General features: G+C 42.0%; 1 protein-coding gene across 1 annotated transcript in view; it reads right to left on the reverse strand.

Moving 5' to 3' along the window:
- sacm1lb (SAC1 like phosphatidylinositide phosphatase b) overlaps positions 1-19,860 on the reverse strand; it is a 30,311-nt gene that overhangs the window by 10,058 nt on the left and 393 nt on the right. The window contains exons 2-15 of the mRNA XM_080750459.1: positions 19,155-19,252; positions 17,716-17,790; positions 16,550-16,677; positions 13,078-13,227; positions 12,130-12,189; positions 11,465-11,498; positions 9,551-9,652; positions 8,690-8,775; positions 7,384-7,470; positions 7,184-7,252; positions 6,615-6,694; positions 4,682-4,780; positions 4,194-4,332; positions 54-120 (exon numbers count right to left, since the gene is read on the reverse strand). Of these exons, the coding sequence (XP_080606585.1) occupies positions 54-120; positions 4,194-4,332; positions 4,682-4,780; positions 6,615-6,694; positions 7,184-7,252; positions 7,384-7,470; positions 8,690-8,775; positions 9,551-9,652; positions 11,465-11,498; positions 12,130-12,189; positions 13,078-13,227; positions 16,550-16,677; positions 17,716-17,790; positions 19,155-19,252 (1,274 nt within the window). The remainder of the gene's footprint in view (positions 1-53; positions 121-4,193; positions 4,333-4,681; positions 4,781-6,614; positions 6,695-7,183; positions 7,253-7,383; positions 7,471-8,689; positions 8,776-9,550; positions 9,653-11,464; positions 11,499-12,129; positions 12,190-13,077; positions 13,228-16,549; positions 16,678-17,715; positions 17,791-19,154; positions 19,253-19,860) is intronic.

Below are 19,860 nucleotides of genomic sequence, written 5' to 3' on the forward strand. Positions count from 1 at the left end.
ATGGCCATCTTATATTATGTAAATAATTATGTGAAAATCATCAACAAACCCACCGTTCTTGTAGATCTTTTCAAAGTCTGCCTGATCTTCAATCCGCTGGCCATGGAGGACTCCCATTCTCTGTAGATGTTACATAAAATGTGGGTTATTATAACCCAGGCTTACTGGGTTTTTAATCCAGACATTTGGAACAATCTCAAGGAATTTTTGTCAGCTTGCGACGCACACTGCAGGTTAAGCCATGGCAATTATGTAGGCTAATGCACAAACGGTCAACTACTAACCCATATAAACAAACATTATACACTTAATTGAAGTTCTTTATGAGGAGATGGAGTGGAGTACAAGAACACAACCAACACCTTTTCAACTCTCCCAAAGTTGCTTAACAGATGCATGGAACCACTATCATGTCACCACTCAACCATACCAGTGAGTAACCATATTTGATTGATTATTATTATTCTGAAGTCAAGACATGTGTTGGCATGAAACATGAAACAAGCGATGGAGATTTGAGTTCAATAATATTTTTTATTAAACTCATTCTGTGCCAAATGCCAAAATGGCTCCAAGGTAGCTGTGCCACGGTTTTGTATGTTTTTCTTTATTGCGCAAACAAAAAAAAATGTTTTTTTTTTATATTTTTTTCCCCACAGAAACAGACACAGTTGTTGTGATTCAGTGGCAAAAATAATTTTGTCAATCAGACAAATGGTTCCAGAGATAGAGCTATTTGAATGAAAAAAAGTGTCCATCCACTAGAATGAACACACATTTTCTCAATCAGCTAAACGAGGGAGCCAACACACAAACAGAGAAAAGCATCTCTCTGATCCCAGGTCATTTTGACATTGACAAAAGATTTTTTTTTTTTATACAAAAAACTCAAGACGTCAAAGACGTCATTGGCACAGAAGGCCTTTGCAAAAAAAACGTCAAGAGACGTACGTCATTGGCACAGAATGAGTTAAGACAATAATTTGATTCCAGGTACAATAAATGTACTCCCATTGATTCCAGATGGAAACCCAAATGCATTTGGGTCCCCATCCAGAATCAAGGGGGTGCATTTACTAAAATCCAGATTATAGTCTTAGGAATGAGACAAAAAACGAAACATAATTGAACTCAAGTCTTTATGGCGTGAGTAATCAATAGAAAAAAAACAAGAAAAAAAAACATTTTGGGGGTGAACTACTCCTTTAAGTAAAGACTGAGTATTCTTCCATCGCTGATTAGAAGTAAGCACAGTGAGGAGGACCCTTGATTCCACAACAAACATTTATACGTGGTTTCACCCCAGTGAAGTAAAAGGTCCTGAGAAAACCACACATCAGGGAGACCTGGGGCGTTTATTGCACCTGTGGTAAAAGACCAATAAAGGCTTAACTTTTTACGGCCCTCCCTCGGCCGTATAACTTTTAGCCAAAGCTACTTGTGTTCAAAGTCCACTGCCACAGTGAGACTGTAGCAAAGAAGTTAGTCTAGGGCTGTCACAGTCACAGACAGCCAGCTGACAGAGTGACAGTTAAACCATAATGGTGGAATGTGCACACACATCTAGGTCATGTTGATAGTAACAAGTTATGCCGTTATGGCAAAACTATTTCAGAGGATGTTTACGTTTTGTGGCTGGACAGCAACAGCAGCGGGGTCACAGACATATGAGTCTCTGACTGATTGACTGAGTCAATGATTGACAGCTTCATTGAATGAGGAAGTTACACCATTGGTCGGCAGTGTGAATGTTTGGAGTTTCCCCCATTGGCCACCGCTCTTACAATGTGATTCTGTGCGAGCGGTCACTATGAGGGCCATTTACAGCAGCTTCATGGCCTTCCATTACACCCGCAAGGGACTCTTAAGTCAGCAGTTCTCAAGCCAAGGACTGTATATACTGTATATATTATACTGTATATATACTGTATATTATACAACTGGTAGTTTCGAGAAAGCAATCTGATTGGTTGAAACAATCATGTGACCGGTCCGGTACGATAACTAGCATTATGTACCGCTCTCATCAAGCAAAGAAATCAGCTGTGTGCTGGTCGCAAAAGAGCTGAAGCACTCCCCTCTCCCACACTATGCGAGCGGCTAGGCTAGAAGTTTTCATGTGAAGTTAAGGGACATAGTAGCTAAATGTGGCATTACAAAATTACAAATTCATATGTTAATTACAATGAATGTTTTTTTATAAGGGCAACAGTTGTATAATCGGAATATGACACTCGAGGGTGTGCAATAATGTCAATATAATCACTTCTGCGCTGCCAACAGAACTCACCCCTCGGGCTTAATTTGGCCACAGTTTGGAATATTTCACTGCATTCGCAATGCATCTAGAAAATGAATGTATATATGAAATTAATACATTTTGTATGTATTTACATAAAATAAATGTCAAAGACCAAAATAAAGTACTGTTCTACTACTACTACTACCAGTAAGACTCCCTAATCGGGAGATAAGCGACCGTTGGTCGCTTATCTCCACAAATAGGCCAAAAGTTTGTTTTACCAATTATTACACTCTATGTGAACATTTACATCAACAAATCCCAAGTACTGGTTTTTAGGGGTGTAACGAAGGCTCTCAATTGCGCTCAAGACATACGGGCAGTTGACAGTTTGCCATGGTTACTCATTGAAGTTGAATCTCCATATATGGAGATAACCTATGCATCACACTAAGTCTGACCTCACCAGCCCATATTTGGGCATGAGCAACTTATGTCTCCATATATGGAGATATGATGACATCACACAGTCCTCAGCCGATGATGTGGCGTGATGTCATACAATACACAAACGAGCCCTACAGTACCAGTAAGACTCCCTAATCGGGAGATAAGCGACCGTTGGTCGCTTATCCCAAGTACTATGCAGAACGACCCATTTCAAGTTTTTAATGTACAACAATATTTAGAAAATAGATCTACAAGCTCACAATGCTACGCATTGTCCTCGTCCCTTATATTCCCATAGGTTATATGGAGATCTCAGTGTTTGTCAGTCCTTGTTCATGTATGCCCATATATGGACATCTCTATATCTACTGTAACAGTCCTTGTCCCTTTATGCCCATAGATGGAGATCTCTTAACTGTAAGTCCTTGTCCCTTTTATGCCCATATATGGATATTCCTGATGTCATCAGTATATGAACATATATGGGCTTTCTGATATGCCCATATATGGAGATCTCAACTGTAAGCCCTTGTCCCTTTTATGCCCATATATGGATATCCCTGATGTCATCCGTATATGCCCATATATGGGCTTTCTAATATGCCCATATATGGAGATCTCTGTATCTCCATATATGGGTATAAAAGGATACTTCAGGTCTGACATCAGGTTTGTTTATATTGGGTTGCTAGGTTTGACATCACAAACTCCATGGGCCATCTGACCTAGAAATCTATATTTGGGCATAGATGACTCATCGTGACCTCATCATGATTTCAATCGCTATAAAAGGACTCTCAGTGACATACACTCTCCACAGATAAAGCAGTCAACCAGCCTACCAGTCAACCCATTCTTTGATTACTTTGTACAACTAGATTAACTTTTCAATGGCATCCCCACTGGAATTGACCGAAATGTACGACAGACAATGCCGGTCTTATATAGGGGTCATTTGTGTACGGTGTGATGTCATACTGATGTCAGCAGTGTGATGTCATACTGATGCGGAGATATGAGCAGGGCAAAGGTGTGACGTGTGACGTGTGACTCAGGGACGGACGGCCGGTGGAGGTTTTGATACTAAACTGCGACCTTACGGTCGCAACTACAGGCATACTGACATCATAGGTGACTAACGTCACAGACAGGTCACATGAAGCATGAGCTACAGAAAAGGGTTCCTTGACAGGGTTACGAATGGACCATTACAGGTTGTAACTCTGTGGTTCTCAAAGAAACACATCTTGAAAGTATTGGAAAATAGAGAATAATCTTGACATTTTTGAACACCAATCTTCTGGGGGGTACCTGGCACAAAACCTTTTTAGAATGGGGGGTCCGTGGCCAAATACATATCAATTTGGGGGTCCTTGGCAGAATTTTTTTTTTTCAGAACTACTGCCCTATGGGTCCATTTGGTCCTCTCTTAAGTCATGGGGGTCCTTGAAATTGAAATGTTTGAGAAGCACTGAGATAAAGGTTTTAAGTATGTGTTCACCTGCAGCTGTGACTGCAGCGAGCGTCGGGCCAGCAGGCTCTGGATGACGTTGGTTCTGTCCAGACAGTCCATGCAGTTACTGCGGAACATCCCCTCCTGCTGGACCAGCCCGTTGCCATCAGCATCAACCAGGAAGTACCTGGAGCAGCACGCATACAATACATGGTTAATAAAAACCTAGCAAATAAAGCCCAACTCCCCAAAGTTACCCACCCTCAGGAAGGGGATCTCTGGACAATTGCATATTTTACATTCTGAACTTTTATTTGATTGAAATTGGGGTTTTATATTGTAATCGGCAAAAATAATTCTGTGTTTTTAATGGCACCAGTCTTTTTAAACCTGTGATCAAGCCGAAAGCTGACAAAATACAAAATAATTTATCGTATTCACTCAGTGGCTGTTCAGCTCTTTCTTCATATTCAAGTGTCAGAAAGACAGACAGAAACACACAGACACTGAAATAATGGGCTCTAATTCACACATACCCAAATTCATCCTGCATCTCTGCAACCATGTCCACCAGGATCTGCAGGCGGTGCCACCGCATGCGACTGCACTCCTTGTGGAAGTCAAATGCGATGTACCTAAAGACACAGCGGGAGAGAGAGCCATGTCACAACACTTTACAAAATCCTGAGAGTTGAATTAACTCTGAGAGTGTAATGTCCAAGTAGGGCTGGGTTCGGTAACCGCCGTACCGCCGTATCGCGGTATACCGCGGCCTACCGCGGTGTCAGGGTCCTTACCGCGGTCAAAAAAGACAAAAAAATAGGCTATTTTTATTGAGAACGAGCGAGTTTTAAAACGGGGGAGAAGCGAGGACCGCATGCGCTCCATGCCGCTCTGCTCTGGGCCGTGTACCACACGTTGGAAGCCGCCCACATACGTCACTCACACACACAGTGCACGCAGGGCAGTAGAGTACGGAGCACAACTCTATGACGGAGCAGCAATGCAGCATATACTTTCTCTGTAATCCACTCGACACAAGGATGTTAATACATACCTTGTGTTGTGGCATATCTTTTTTTATTCATACGGATTACTGGCGGAGCGCGGGCCGCGTGGACAAAACCGAAAATGAAACTATTTTACTTTCTCCAGCTCCACCGCGTCGCACGTTGTGCTCCGTCCAGCGGCGCGTCGGCGATTTTATAACCTTTTCTGTCAAGTCTTGTAACTAAAACCTGTATATAGCAGCACTCAATCACTGTGATTTGAGAGTTGAGACGTGACGTGAGTTTACAGAATCACTGTACACGATCTGACTACCCTTCCTCTTCTGGTTTGTTCACATAGCTGTTTGTGTCTGAAAAGCCCAAGTAGCTAGCCTACGTTACTATGGTAACCCGACAGTGCAGATCTAAAAGCTCAGAACGCATCGCGGATGCGATGTGGTGTGAGCTTGTAGATCTGCTCCTTTGAAAGCCAGACCCGCTGTGCTGTACGGAGAAGTATATCTCGGGCAGTCAGGCTGTGTCGCCTCTCCACTGTGGAGAGGCGACTTTTGGGAAGATGATTGCAATATTTTGGCTTATCGCCGAACCTTAATTAATAGATACGGGGGTGCGGTAATTACCGCAGTACCGGTGGTAAATGGGAAGACGGTAATCGCGGTAACAAAATGTCCATACCGCCCCAGGCCTATGTCCAAGTCTCTGAGTTACAAATGTCTTACCCATTCCCTGCGAACTTAAAATATGGATGTGCGCCAATACTGCCAGGAATATCATTAATTTTTCAGTTCAACATTACGTGGCTTTGAATGGCTAGAGGCTGTGTTGGATTTAATATACCACTAGAGCGCGCCAACGATAAGCTTTTCAACATATATCTATGCTTTTCAAGGATGGAGTGATCACGTGGCCATAGTTGGCCTACTGCGTCCGTTAACATTGGCCTGGAGCTAACCATTAGCGTGGGTCCGTGTGCGCCACGCGCGCGCTTGATGGTGTAAATATTATAATGGCCCATCGGCTGGGACATGTATCCACGCCACAGACACCGGGTCAAAATCCGACGTAATGACGCGGCGTTATGTATTGTAGTGTGTATTGAAACCAACGGCTAGCATAGGCGATTTTACACAGAGGAGGCCTGAGCTAGCGGTGACGTCACGAACCAATCCTTACTTTACACAGTCACTCGATACCATCGTACAAGGTAGGCAAGACCATTTATTCAGCAAAAAATATCCAATAAATTGCTAAAAAATTGCAGATCGACTTAAAAGTCGATCGGCAGAGAGTCTAGTGAGGAAGACGACCAGCAGGCAAGAAGTTAAGTAACACTGAGGATTGTACTGTCGTTACAAGCAAGGTTAGAAGAGAGGTCCTCTTGCACACCTACTAGGACAGGTGTGTCGGAACAGTGACAAGTTACAAGCAAGGTAAAAAAGGTACATAATGCGGTCCTTACTTGATCATGCCGTTGGCCAAATTTGTCACAGTCTTGTCAAAGGCCAGCTCCAGGGGCTTCTCTGAGCCTTTTTGGTTTATCTGAGACGATAGCATGAAATGAATAAACTCACTTCCAAAGAAGAAAAGCACATACAGTAGGACCACGTGCATTAAGAATTTAGCTAACATATTATTATTATATTAATTATTAACCACTTAAACCTTGGCTGTGTACATGGACCATCCACACCTAATCTCTTCGCCAAAAATTGCTGATCTACAAGCTTACAACGCCCGGCATTGCGACGGATGGTGAGCTTGTACTGTCGATCTGCCATGTTGGGCTAATATTCCCCCCAGAATATGGATGCTGGGGTTTAAGTGGTTAAAACGTGTTATACATTAGTGGTCTATGATGGCAAGTACATTTCAGTGAAGGTTTAGGAAAGACAGGCTAGATGTTCAGCTATGCCACAGAAGCACCTAACGGTACTGTATGTAGCAGACCTGGAATTATACTGGAATTAAAACATAGTTGCATTCTACATACTGTGAGAAATAATTAGACTATACTGTACCCCATCTTACCAGATTTAAAATCACTTGTTTTCCATAGAGAATTATCTGGGAGTCAAAATGCCTCTGGAATCCATCCATCTATAGAGGCAAGAATATAGGAAAAATGTATGAGAATGTTATGCATTTGCATATACTTATTTTATTTAATTATTTATTTACTGTATGTATAAACAAGTCTGTTATTCAAAGCAAACATCAAAACAACTTACATGATTGATTGTTTTGCTAATCTGTGGCTTTGGCTTGTACTTGAGGTTGGGCCTTTGGGACCAGTATAAGGGGATAGAGCCTCTAGTCTGTGAAAACACACCCCACACACACACACACACACACACACACACACACACACACACACACACACACACACACACACACACACACACACACACACACACACACACACACACACACACACACACACACACACACACACACACACACACACACACACTCTCTCTTAATTTCAGAAAAGCAATTTTACGAGTGCAATTAAAAAAACTCTAAGCTTGTAGAACGGATATTTTAAGTGTGACACCGGTGAACAACAGAGGCGTGCAACCAAGTATAAATAATAAGGCATAACTCTAAACCTAACCTCTCATCCCAAGCCTAACCTCAATCTTTTCCTAATTTTAAACCTACATTTCCTTAAACCACTATTTCCCTGTGAGGATCAGGAAAAGTCTCCTCACAATGTTTATTTTTCAAATTCTACTATTTATGGGGATATCGTTCCTAAAAAAGGTACAGCAAGACACACTTAACACCTTTATTTGTGTTCACATTTAACAACAAATTCCTGAAAAAACAGTAGTAGATGCACAAACTTGGGGAAACTACACACAAACACACACTTAAATATTCACTCATGCATGGTTGAACACTCACTGATCTCATTCATCAATTTTTAACTGTGTCATACTACATGTCATCAGCCGCCCATAAAAAGGACATGTTGGCAGTGTTGTGGAAAAGTACCAGCAGTCAGCAGTCAGGCTATGTGACATAACCTCCAGTAATGACCTTGGGGGTCGGGTCACACAGGGATACCTTGCATGCTACTTCTTAACCCCATTATGTTCAGGTCATCAGAAAACACTACAGCTAAAGAGGATCGCTCATTTGTCACTGGGACATCAAATATGTGGAATGGCTTACCATTCATACATCTTGTTAAAGTATTGTTTATTTAAACTCCTTCAACTTATTGTATTTTATTCATTTATTTTACTTTGTGTCATTGTTTGCCAGATTGCTTCATAACATCAATAAAAGTGCTATCTACATCTATAAGTCACCAAATGTCTGCGTGTCAGTCTGTCTGGCATAACTCAGGGCGATGAACCAAACTATCAAATTCGGGATGTTTGTCTCATAAGACCCCTTGATGGAATGTGCTGAAAGGCAATTGGGAGGGGGTGGGTGGGCTTTCAAATATTCGTCTTGTCTAGCCTACAAAAGAATGACACAAGTTTGTTCCTCTCTCAACCAGTCGAGCTGGCACCTCTGGCTCACCTGTACAAATGATGCCTTGGCACCGTTGTACTGCACAATCTGTTCCGTTTCCACAAAGTTAGCTGCATGGCCCTCTGAATCAATGCCTGAAAGAGAAGAGGAGTGATTTTCAAACAGTTGCTCATAGACGTGGGGAAGCTGCGCCACATCATCTGGAACAAACTCCCAGAGAACCGCAGGTCTGCTGCCACTCTTATTTATTTTAAAACACTACTAAAGACCTTTTGTTTTGCCGCTGCCTTTGATCAAGTTATTTTTTTTCTTCTTTTCTGCACTGTGTCTATGAATTTGCACTTCTTTTGTTTCATGCATCCTAATTCAATTTTATATTTTGCTTTGCTTGATGTTGTGTAAAGCACATTGAATTGCCTTGTTGATGAAATGTGCTACACAGGTAAACTACCTTGCCTTGCCTAGACACCACATACAGTAACACAGCAGTGGTTCTCAAACATTTTTTATTTGGCCATGGACACCCGATCTTAAAAGATTTTGTTCCAAGGACCCCATTGTCAATATGTTTTGGATATAGACAATCTAGTTGTGAACTTGTAGATTGCCTACTAATAGTAGAGTAAAAACAAAAAACAAAAAACTATAACAGGGCTCAGATGTTTAAACTGCTCCTCAGTTTGCTGGGGACCCCCTGGAACCTCCTGGGGGTCACAATGTGAGAACCAGTGGTATACAACAAGGCCCAGGCTACCAGGCTGATTTTCTGGTTAGAGGCCAAGGCCAAAAGCTAGCCTGGGCCTTATCTGTCAAAGCACAAGGTAAGTTAAGCGTCAATGTGGACGACGTTAATTGCCACTGGTGCAGCCAAAATATTGTATTTCTCTTTAAAGTGCTGCGGTCACTTACCTCGGACGTAGTAGCGAACCCCGGCTCTGAAGCAGCTCCTCCTGGACACGATGTTCCATTCAAAGACCTTGCCATTGATGCAGCAGGACCTCATGATGATGACTGGACAAACATGTGGGTTACGGACTCAACGGTTGGAAACTGGACAAGGCAAGACTGAGTGCACTATTGGTTTGTTTTAACACAGTGATTCTCAAATGTCCCCATACAACGAGAACACAGAAAGTCGATTTTGAGATCTGGCAGTAAATGAGTTTAAAAAGGTATGTAAATATGCCCAAAATAGGGGACCAGGTTGAAAGTAGTCAAAATTCTGGACTGTTAAACCCACTGTACTCTGCTAAATAACAGGATTCTGCACTAGTGCTCTCAGTATATGCAAATACCGTATATATGTGTGTTATATATATATATATATATATATATATATATATATATATATATATATATATATATATATGATTCATTTGAGCCGTATGCCGGTATCAATGAGACGTTTAATCTATCAGCCATTAAACTAACAATAAACCAATAAAAACAAGTGGACAGAAGTCCATTTAAGTTAGTAAATACAGTATATAAAAACAGCCTAATGCCAAAGCAATAAACAAGCCAGATAACAGTTAGGCCACGCCATGGTCAGGCTGTCAACTTATCACTGGAACAATGATAAAGCCATGGTGTTTAAGTTTTTATTTTTTACCTATTAATCACTTTGTATCTGAAGTAAAGCTGTAATTTATCTACATTGTTGTACAATCTCTACAATCTGCACTAGGTTGCAAGTGCTCCACTTCAATCCTACTGCTGATCTTTGTCTCCCTCTAGTGGTCCAGTCAGAAAACAGCATGATATCCTGCTGCAAAGGCAGGGACTGAAGCAAAAACGAGAGAGGGCGAGATCATTTAGCGACCTACAACCGGGTCGCGACCTGGTCGGTAATTTTCAGCGACCGGGTCGCTAAATCGACCGACTGGGACGGTAAAACCACCGACCGGGACGCTAGAACCACCGACCGGGACGTTAAAACCACCGACCGGGACGCTAAAACACCGACCGGGTCGCTAAATCGACCGACCGGGACGCTAAAACCACCGACCGGGACGCTAAAACCACCGACCGGGACGCTAATTCCACCGACCGGGACACCAATTCCACCGACCGGGACGCTAATCCAGCGACTGGGTAGGTAAATCCACCGACCGGTGGTCGCTTCCACCGACCACCGGGCTACTAACCCTAACCCTAACCCTAACCCTAACCCTAACCTCAGTAACCTTACCTCAGTTAGGCTAACCTGCCACGCAACCTACCGACCGGGTCGCTAAATCACCGACCGCGTCGCTAAATCACCGACCGCGCCGCTAAAGCGAGCGACGGGGTCGCTAAATCGACCGACTGGGGCGCAAAATCTTCCGACCGGGTCACTAGATGTACCAACCGGGTCGCTAAATCTACCGACCTAAAACTGCAGGCAGGTCGGTAGATTTAGCGACCGGGTCGGTCGATTTAGCGGCGCGGTCGGTGATTTAACGACCCGGTCGCTCGATTTAGCGACCCGGTCGCTCGATTTAGCGACCCGGTCGCTGAAAACTAACGACCATGTCGCGACCCGGTTGTAGGTCGCTAAATGATCTCACTCCTACTGGCAAAAACAGATCTCATGACTATCTTGTGAAACAGAGTAGATTGAGACTTTTATGAAATAACTGAGACCATTCATGTTTTATGGAAATATGCTTGTGAAATAATTTGTGGCGAGTTTTGATCCATGTAAGCAGTATTTGACAAAGTAATGGAAGACCTTACCCTGATTTTACTATAATAATAAATAACAATAATTTCATAACATGTTACAGTAATGAAGCTATTGCACCATTCAGAAGAAGCTATTGCACCATTCAGAAAGGATACAGCCGTGCATAACCGGATAGGCAAACTTGTGCAACTGCAAGGATGAGAAGATTCAAGAGTTAAATTAAGTTGCAATGTCATTATGAACATGTACTGCATATACAGTATAATATACATTAGGGCTGGGCAATTTAGCCGAAAATATATAGAAAGCGACATTTAGAAAAATAATAATTTACTAAATTGATTAATCTGATTAACCACTTGAGCCCTGTATTATACTTCGTTTTACAATGGTGGCATGCACAAATAGCCAGCACACAAGCTAATAATGCGTCCTGTCGCAACACGTTGTGAGCTTATAGATCTGCTATTTTCCCTATAATATATTTGTTTTAAAGTTCATTAATCGCAAGCGAGACAAAAGTTTGAAATAATTGTGAAATTGATTCATAGTCATATTGCCTAGCCCTATCATAAATCGTTTCTGTTGGGCAGAAACCTCTATCTCCATAATTCTAACTTTATTTCCATAAATTAATTAGTCACACAAAAGTATTCAAAAGTAGCACATCCGCAAGCTCAAAAGGCACCAATTTTCACTGTGATTTGAGCTTGCAGATCTGCTATTTTCTTATTTGAATCCTGAACAGTTTTGGACATATGGGGTTTCCGCCAGACAGAGACGAGATGTTCATCAAATAGAACAATGAGTTGTGTTTAACCTCTGGCTGTGCAAGGAATTCTCTCAGGAGATGTCCGTTCCACACAAACCGCTGGTCTGCCTGGAGGAGGAAGAAGAAGAAGAGGTACAATGAGCTGAAGTCAGCAGTCATACACACTCAGCTCAAAATATAACTGCTGCACCTGCTGGGTTTTTCTGCTGAATAGTTGAAATGTGTGACAATAACTAAAATAATCATGAGCCTGAAGACATTAACCCATTTAGACCCAAGGCCGAAACTAAAAATGCCTTCGAAATCAGTAGTTCTCAAAAAAAATAAAAAAAAAATAAAGTAATTTAAAAAACACCTTCAAGATTTTTCTAAAAAGTTCTAGAGCGTTTGCTTCCAGCAGCGATTATCAGAATATAGAGCCATTTAATTACACTTATAAACTAATCCGTCCTCACTTCTCTCATACAACCTTTTGGCTCACTCTCTCCAATAGGGTCTCTCCTCTCATACACACTGATGGAAAAAAGGGATATTTACACAACCCATAAAAATATCTGTCCGCGACCCACAAATGGGTCCCGACCCAGTGTTTGGGGAACAGTGTTCTAATCTGTCCTTTCTCCTCTCATACACACTAATGGCCACAACGGAAACAGAAACAACTCCCCAGGACTTTTTAGCCTTAATGTCTGACTATACCTTGTGCTGTTTACATTAGAGGGTAGCACGGGTCCAATTTTATCTACCCAAACCCAAATGGACCTGTGAGAAATGTACCCAGACCCGAATGGACCCGCCTATTATTGGGAATTTGAGATCCGATACCCGAACGGACCCGTGGCAATTAGACCCTACCCTACCCTGACCCGAGGGACAAGTCAATATTTTAGACCCGAAACGGCTCGGTTCGGGTCTCGGGTAATCGGGTCCTGGAAGACCCGTGCTACCCTTTAGTTTACATTTCTGACCAATAAGGTCAATCAATCAATGGCTCACCCTCTCCAATAGGCTCATCTCCTGGAACTCTGGGCTGGTGTTAGACAGGCGCTGCAGACTGTGGGTCAGGTCATAGTCTGTGGCAAAGTAGAAGCCGTCTGTGTGGAGGACGTTGTTGATCATGGACAAAAAACCCTTGTTGTCTTGCATCTGAGAAGAGAGGTTTACAGTGTGACCAGAGGTGAGAGAGGTTAACCCATTAAGACCTGAGGCCGATTCTACAAATGCCGTCTAGCAGTTCTTTCAATATTTTTCAAAAAAAGCAGAAAGCTCGCAGCGCGACTTAAAAATGTGTGTGATGATTCGTGTAGATTATCTTGTTGAGCAAAATGAGTGAATATAATGACCCTTTTTTCTTTTTATAGACACTTTATAATTCTCATACTTCACTCCCAAGAGATATTATTCCCTGGAGTCGAGAGACAAACCTTTGGTACTAAACAACCTTTGCATTTCTCAATCATGATAAGACAACATTCAAAGAACGATAAAGATTAGTGACCACAATGGAAATATGATAAAAAATGCTTCTTGCAGGGAGTAATCTTTTCTCTTGAATTCAGGCTTGTGCATAACTTTCATAACTTTGCATATATGTACCGGACTTAGGGGTGTAACGATATAGTAACTGCATCGAAATATCATTTTTAACTTAAAAAATCGAAGTATATCGAAATGAAAACAGCCAAAATCGAATCGTATCGTTTGATTTTGTATTGTATCGAATCGGCAGTGCAAAGAATCGATTGTATCGATACTACCTACTTGTGCATTGTATTTAGCATTTTTAAGAAAAAAGAAAAGGAGGGGTTTCGTTTAATTACTTTTCCTTTCCATATAGCTTCACTGGTCTATTGATAAATGTGTGTAATCACTGGGTTCATGTCAAGATGCAGGTTTGTCAATATACAATGTCCATGTATTGAGCTGTGAGCTTACAGTACAGACCTGTATCCTACCTGTTCTCAAATTCTGCCTGCCTCCTGCATTTAACTCATTTACTGCCCCAACCTGAGAATCCAGGGAATCCTGGAATTTATATAAATATTGTCTGAAATCTCTAAAGGAAAAAAATAATGGGTTTTCTATCTCTTGTATCACAAAATGGCAGACACTGCTATGCCCAATACTGCTGTATGGTCTGTTGCACTTTCCTGTAGGTGCCAATGCTGCCTTTACAATGGCATTATATTGATTGTGTTTTTGGAAAAAGTGACAGCCCTAGTAATCAGGGCACAAAATAATTGCTAGTATAACAGAGTGAGTGTTATATTTGACCAAATCAGTAAACCGTGCAGTCAAACAAATTGAAACGCAGACCGCGAGTCATGGACAAAACAAAGGCTTCATTGTAGCAGCCTTGAAACGTGATGCTACCTAACTGAAAGCACTTCTTGTTAAACCTGACAGCTTCTTGTTTTCTACCTCTCCATTTGCCAAGCACTAGAACCACTGTCTGTCACCAGCACAACCAGAGAATGCAGTCTCCACATAAGACAAACTCAAGACGCCAAGCATTCTCACACAAGACAAATGGGCATCTGATCTGCAACATGTGTGCTTATCTCTACCATAAACTACTGCATGTTAACCACAGGAGGAAATGACGTGTTTCAGCCTGTCAGTCTCATAGCCTGCATACCACGGTTATTACAAGAACGGCTTGTACTGCAGTCTAAGTCAACTTGGGCTTTAACAGTTTATCAAAAGACTCATATATCCAAGACTATTTGACCACTTCAATGTTGCTCCAATCTTAAAATAATAACCAGAAATAGCCAATATACAAATTGAGTACTCGTAGATTGGCTATTTTCGTTGCGCAACATGCATCTATAGAAGACATGCTGGCTTCTATGGAATCCAAATGAATGAAATCAGTCGTCGTGACTGAGAACTTTAATCCATGAGAACGTCATTCTCAATTATTCAAAAACATAACTAGAGGCAGTGCTCTTCCGAGCACCAGGCCAGACGTCCTGGTGGTGCTATAATAGGCCAATGTAAAAAGGGTGGCATGTGTTCTTTGCCAATCTTAGACCTTTCATGGCAGTCGGACGCTGCATGCATGATTTGAGGCATTGTGTTCCAAAAATGTGTTTTGCTTAAGTCTACCTGCTGGTGGCGCTATAACAGGCCAATGTGAAAAGGGTAGCATTTGTTCCTTGACGTAGTGGGAATATGTGTGGCAAATTTCATGGTAATCGCAAGCTGCGTTGATGATTTGAGGCAATTGTTCAAAAATGGAGCAATCCGGCAAACTTTGGAAGCCAATATTAGCCAATTAACTGTTCTGCTGCCCTTGACGATCCTCACCGTCATTAAAACCGGTTACTACACGACGCCATTGACAGCGCTCACCGTCAATCTTACTGTATTTACAGTAAATGTATTAATACTTACAGTATGTAGCTCCGGTCGCGGCCGCATCGGTAATGTCCGCGATTTGTTTAAAACGCACGTTGGGCGTGCACGCGAAGTGAAGCTCCTCCATGTTAAGTCAATGGAGAGGCCCATAAAGAGACTTCATTTACTCCAAAATAAGACTTTATATCCCATAGCACAGCTCCAAACAACAACAACAAGACAAGCCTTGCGGCTGCCATGACACACTGTCACATGACACATGTCATGTGACTAGATGACGTAATCGTTGATGTCATTCAGCAGTCCGTGTGTGTACACACATTCCAGGCATGCCTTACACAATAACAGCGTGTGCTAATGGGCGGATCTGCGTGGCGTCAACGAAAAGTTAACCCTTCGTACCCTGCAGCACTAATTGTGTTAAGATGGAATATGAAATATCAGACGGATCGGACTTGATCACATGACTATAGAGATACTGTGTACTGATTTGCATGATTGTTGGAGAAAATTTGATGGAGTAATAGGAAAGAATGTGTTTTACATAAGTTGTCCTCCTGGTGGCGCTATAAAAGGCAAATGTGAAAAATGCAGGGCAAAGGTTTATCCTTAGGCTCTTCTAGGGAGTGCGCATACAAAGTTTTCCACTTATCGGTGGAGTTAAAGGTAAAAACACAAATTGCCCTGTTATAGCGCCACCATGAGGCTGATTTGAAAAAATTTAAGTGGCATTTCTCGGCCTAGTGGGAACGTGCGCTCCCAATTTCACGGAGATTGCACGCTGTGTTCATGATTTGAGGCATTTTGTTCAAAACGGAGCTATCTTGCAAACTTTGGAAGCCAATTGTAGCCAATCAGGATGGAATATGGAAAATCGGACAGATCCATGTTGATCACACCGATTTGTAGGATTTTTGGACAAAATCTCTAAGAGTAGTGTACAGAAATGTGTTTTGCAAACATCGGCCTCATGGTGGCACTAGAACAGGGCCATTTGAAAACATACTCTCCCCCATGCCTTCAGCTGGTGGAGACAATCAATAGAATAATTGCAGCTCTAGTCAACCCAAAAGAGGCATGCAGACTGAGGGCGGTATGACCCTACCTGGTTGTCTGTCAGGTGTAGCACCGTCTTCTTATACGAGATCACATCAAAGTCTAGGGCCTTCCACACAGCATGGCCCAGGAGATCACCCACCTTCTTCTTCTTTGTGATGACAATGAGATACATGCCTGAGAAAAGAGTTGGTGTGAATGCAAGACTATGAGCTAGTCTTCAAAAGTATTGCTAGTTTGCCACTATTAACTGTTTTACTGCTACGGACGTTCCCGTTCGACCCCAATTCTCTGTGTCGCGTCGCGCCAATACGGCCGTTCGTTCGTTTACCTTGTTGATGTCCGTAAGCTGATGAGGGGTAGCGCCGCCGTGTACTGTAATCACATCGCCCGCAGTGATGGTCTTAAAAATCCCTTATGCGTTAACATCAACGGAGACCAATTCTCTTCCGTGTTGATTTCTCTGGCCCTGTGGCTCTGTGGCCAGAGACTGGTCTCAATGGATGGCAACACATAACGGCCAAATTCACATTAATTCTTGCATGACGCCGCCCTCTGCTGCCTGGTCTGCCAAAGTGCATGTTGCACAATCAAAAAAATAATAATAATAATAAATAAATAAATGTCTATCTATCTACTATAACGTCGCAAAGGTAAGCCGCTTTTTGCTGGCGCCAGACCCAATAAATAAATAAAACATCTGGCAGTAATAGAGTTAAGCAAAACGCACCTATGCTCTAGTCTATCAAGTACAAGTGCAAAAAGAGGCCCTACATATTTTTTTTATTTGCTACACTGCGTTACATCATTCCATGTTAAAGCGGCACCATGTAACATTTGTAATGAATAAAATACAATACAGGGATAACTTGGGGTGGTTGTATTTTGTCTCCACACTCTTCTATTGAGACATTTACATCACGTCAAAGGTCATGTCTCACCTAGACACAGGATCTGACACAAATTTTGACCTGATGGCCAAGATTCAATTTATCCCCTGAGCAAGCAGGCAGGCTCTATTAGCTCAATTGTAAAAATGTCAGCACTTGCGAAGGAAACAGAGTTCCGAAGGAAACTAAATTCGGGGTAGAACAGGACAGTTACATAGTGCAGCTTTTAAGTGTTGTCGTGTTTGGCAACAGGCAAATATTAACCATGTTTTACAGCTGATTTGCTCTAGAATTTACTTCTTTCGTGACAAACAACTGAACTTACCAGCTACCAAGCGAATCGTCCCCATGATCCCACATATTGGCCTAGTCACAGCGGAGGGAGGAATGTCCTTCCTCACTAGAGATGGAAACAGAGACAAGGTTGTAAACAGCAGCAAATCAGTCATAGTGTGTTGGCAAAGAGACACAGGATCTGTTTCATGAGCTCCAGGAATCCACTTAACCACTTAAACCCCATATGGTTGAGAGGAGTTCCTCAGGGATCTACAGTATACTAGTGTATTTTCTGTTATTGTGAGGAAAGCTCGATTCGATCTGTACATATAATTTGATTTGGTAGATTGCTTTCTATGTCTAGTTAAAAATAAATAGTGTATAAAATATATAATAAATAGAATATCATATACATTGCTAATAACAAATAGAAAGTTAAGTGTGCCTTATAATGTGAGTTATATAAAAATGTATTGATAAAGCTTTACACTGGCAGTCTTAGACCCATGGTACTGTAGGTAGGCAGATTATGGAATATTTACCTAAGTTATGTTCACAGATCCAAAGCAAACATTAACTCATATTCCTCTCAGGTCAATGTGAGAAAATATAGTCTGTGTAAGTAACTGGGACGACTGATATACCCAATACGCAAAGGCAGGTTTACGGTCATCACAAGTTTGTGAGGTCTATTCATTCCACTGAGCAGTCAATTTCAACCAGGACGGTTTACATTACCGATCAATTATGCATGATATACAATGCAGAATGATGATAGCTTCTACACCTGACCCGTCTTTCTATACTTGCCCTTCTTTCTCTCTCCATTCCTCTTCCCTTTCCTGAAAACTGCAAATGATGGAGAGCTTGTCCTAATGTGTGATTTATGAAACAGTGTGAAATATACACTACCCCACACTACATTAACACAATATGTAAAATGATGAAGCAATATTGTTCCTGCTGATCTCACATCACAGATCGAGACTTTAATCGTTTGTTTCATATGAAATATCCGAGACTATTAACATTGTTTATGGAAGATGCTTCTGAACATATTATTGCTGGTTTGACCACTTGCAATAATCTTGACAGCCCTATACGCGACATGCTGGCTTCTATGGAATCCAAATGCCTGAAATCAGCTATGTGACAATAAAGCCAATTATAATCAAGAAGCACATCCATGACATGCCATGCATGCACAATCAACCAATGCTTACCTGTGGGGAGTGTGTCGACATTGCCACATAGCATCTGTTCAACGGTTCATCCTTTCGACACGGGTGAATTTTAACCTAGTGAAAAGCTAACCTGTCGACGCGGGTGAGTAGCTAACCTGCCGATGTGGGTGAATGTTAACCTCTATGCCTAAACCTAACCCAAACCCTGACCCTAACCTCAGTAACCGTGACGCGGGTGAGTAGCTAACCTGCCGACTCCCTTGGTCGAAATGATGGGACGTAGGAATAGCGACATCTCCCCTACCTGTGAGGGTCATTTCTGTTGACACCCTGTCAATCGCAAGGACATCATTGGAGCCATCATCACAGGCCTCAATGTAGAACCTCTCTGGCGTGGTGTGCCTATTATGGTGAGGAAGAGACAACACAAAGCGAGGAGTTTATATTGTATATATTCACATACTCATTCCCCAATTTCCCCCCAGATTCGGCACAAACGTGGGGATGAATTCATGCTACCGTTATGCCACCAAAGAATGGAATACCCTACCACCAGCCATCAAAAGGTGTAGTCCCCACCCTCCTTCAAAACCGCTATGAAATAGCACCTGTCTGCATGCAATTTGCAACTGAAATCTGGAACTAGACAAGTCTTCAAGCTTGCCAAAGGAAATTACTCCACAATGTTTTTACTGTAACTATACTTTTACTGCTACTAGTTACTAGGCGTCTTAATGTAAGGCTAATTTCTTGTATATGTCTTGATTGAAACATAAGCCCTCAGGGCTTTGTGTGCCATCTTCTTTCCATCTCCATTCTTCTTAAGTTTCCCTTAAACTACAAATGATGTGAGCTAGGACGAAAAAAGACACGTTCGACCCACTTCCTCACAACACCACCTGTAGACCTGCAATGTGACAATTAAAGCGTATTCTGATTCAGGGTACTTATTACAGCTAGTGCTGGAACAGCCAACTTTAATAGTTCCTATTCATCATGGTGGCGTATAT

Source organism: Nannobrachium achirus, assembly GCF_963921795.1.
Source record: "Nannobrachium achirus genome assembly, chromosome: 2".
NCBI classification, from domain to species: domain Eukaryota; kingdom Metazoa; phylum Chordata; class Actinopteri; order Myctophiformes; family Myctophidae; genus Nannobrachium; species Nannobrachium achirus.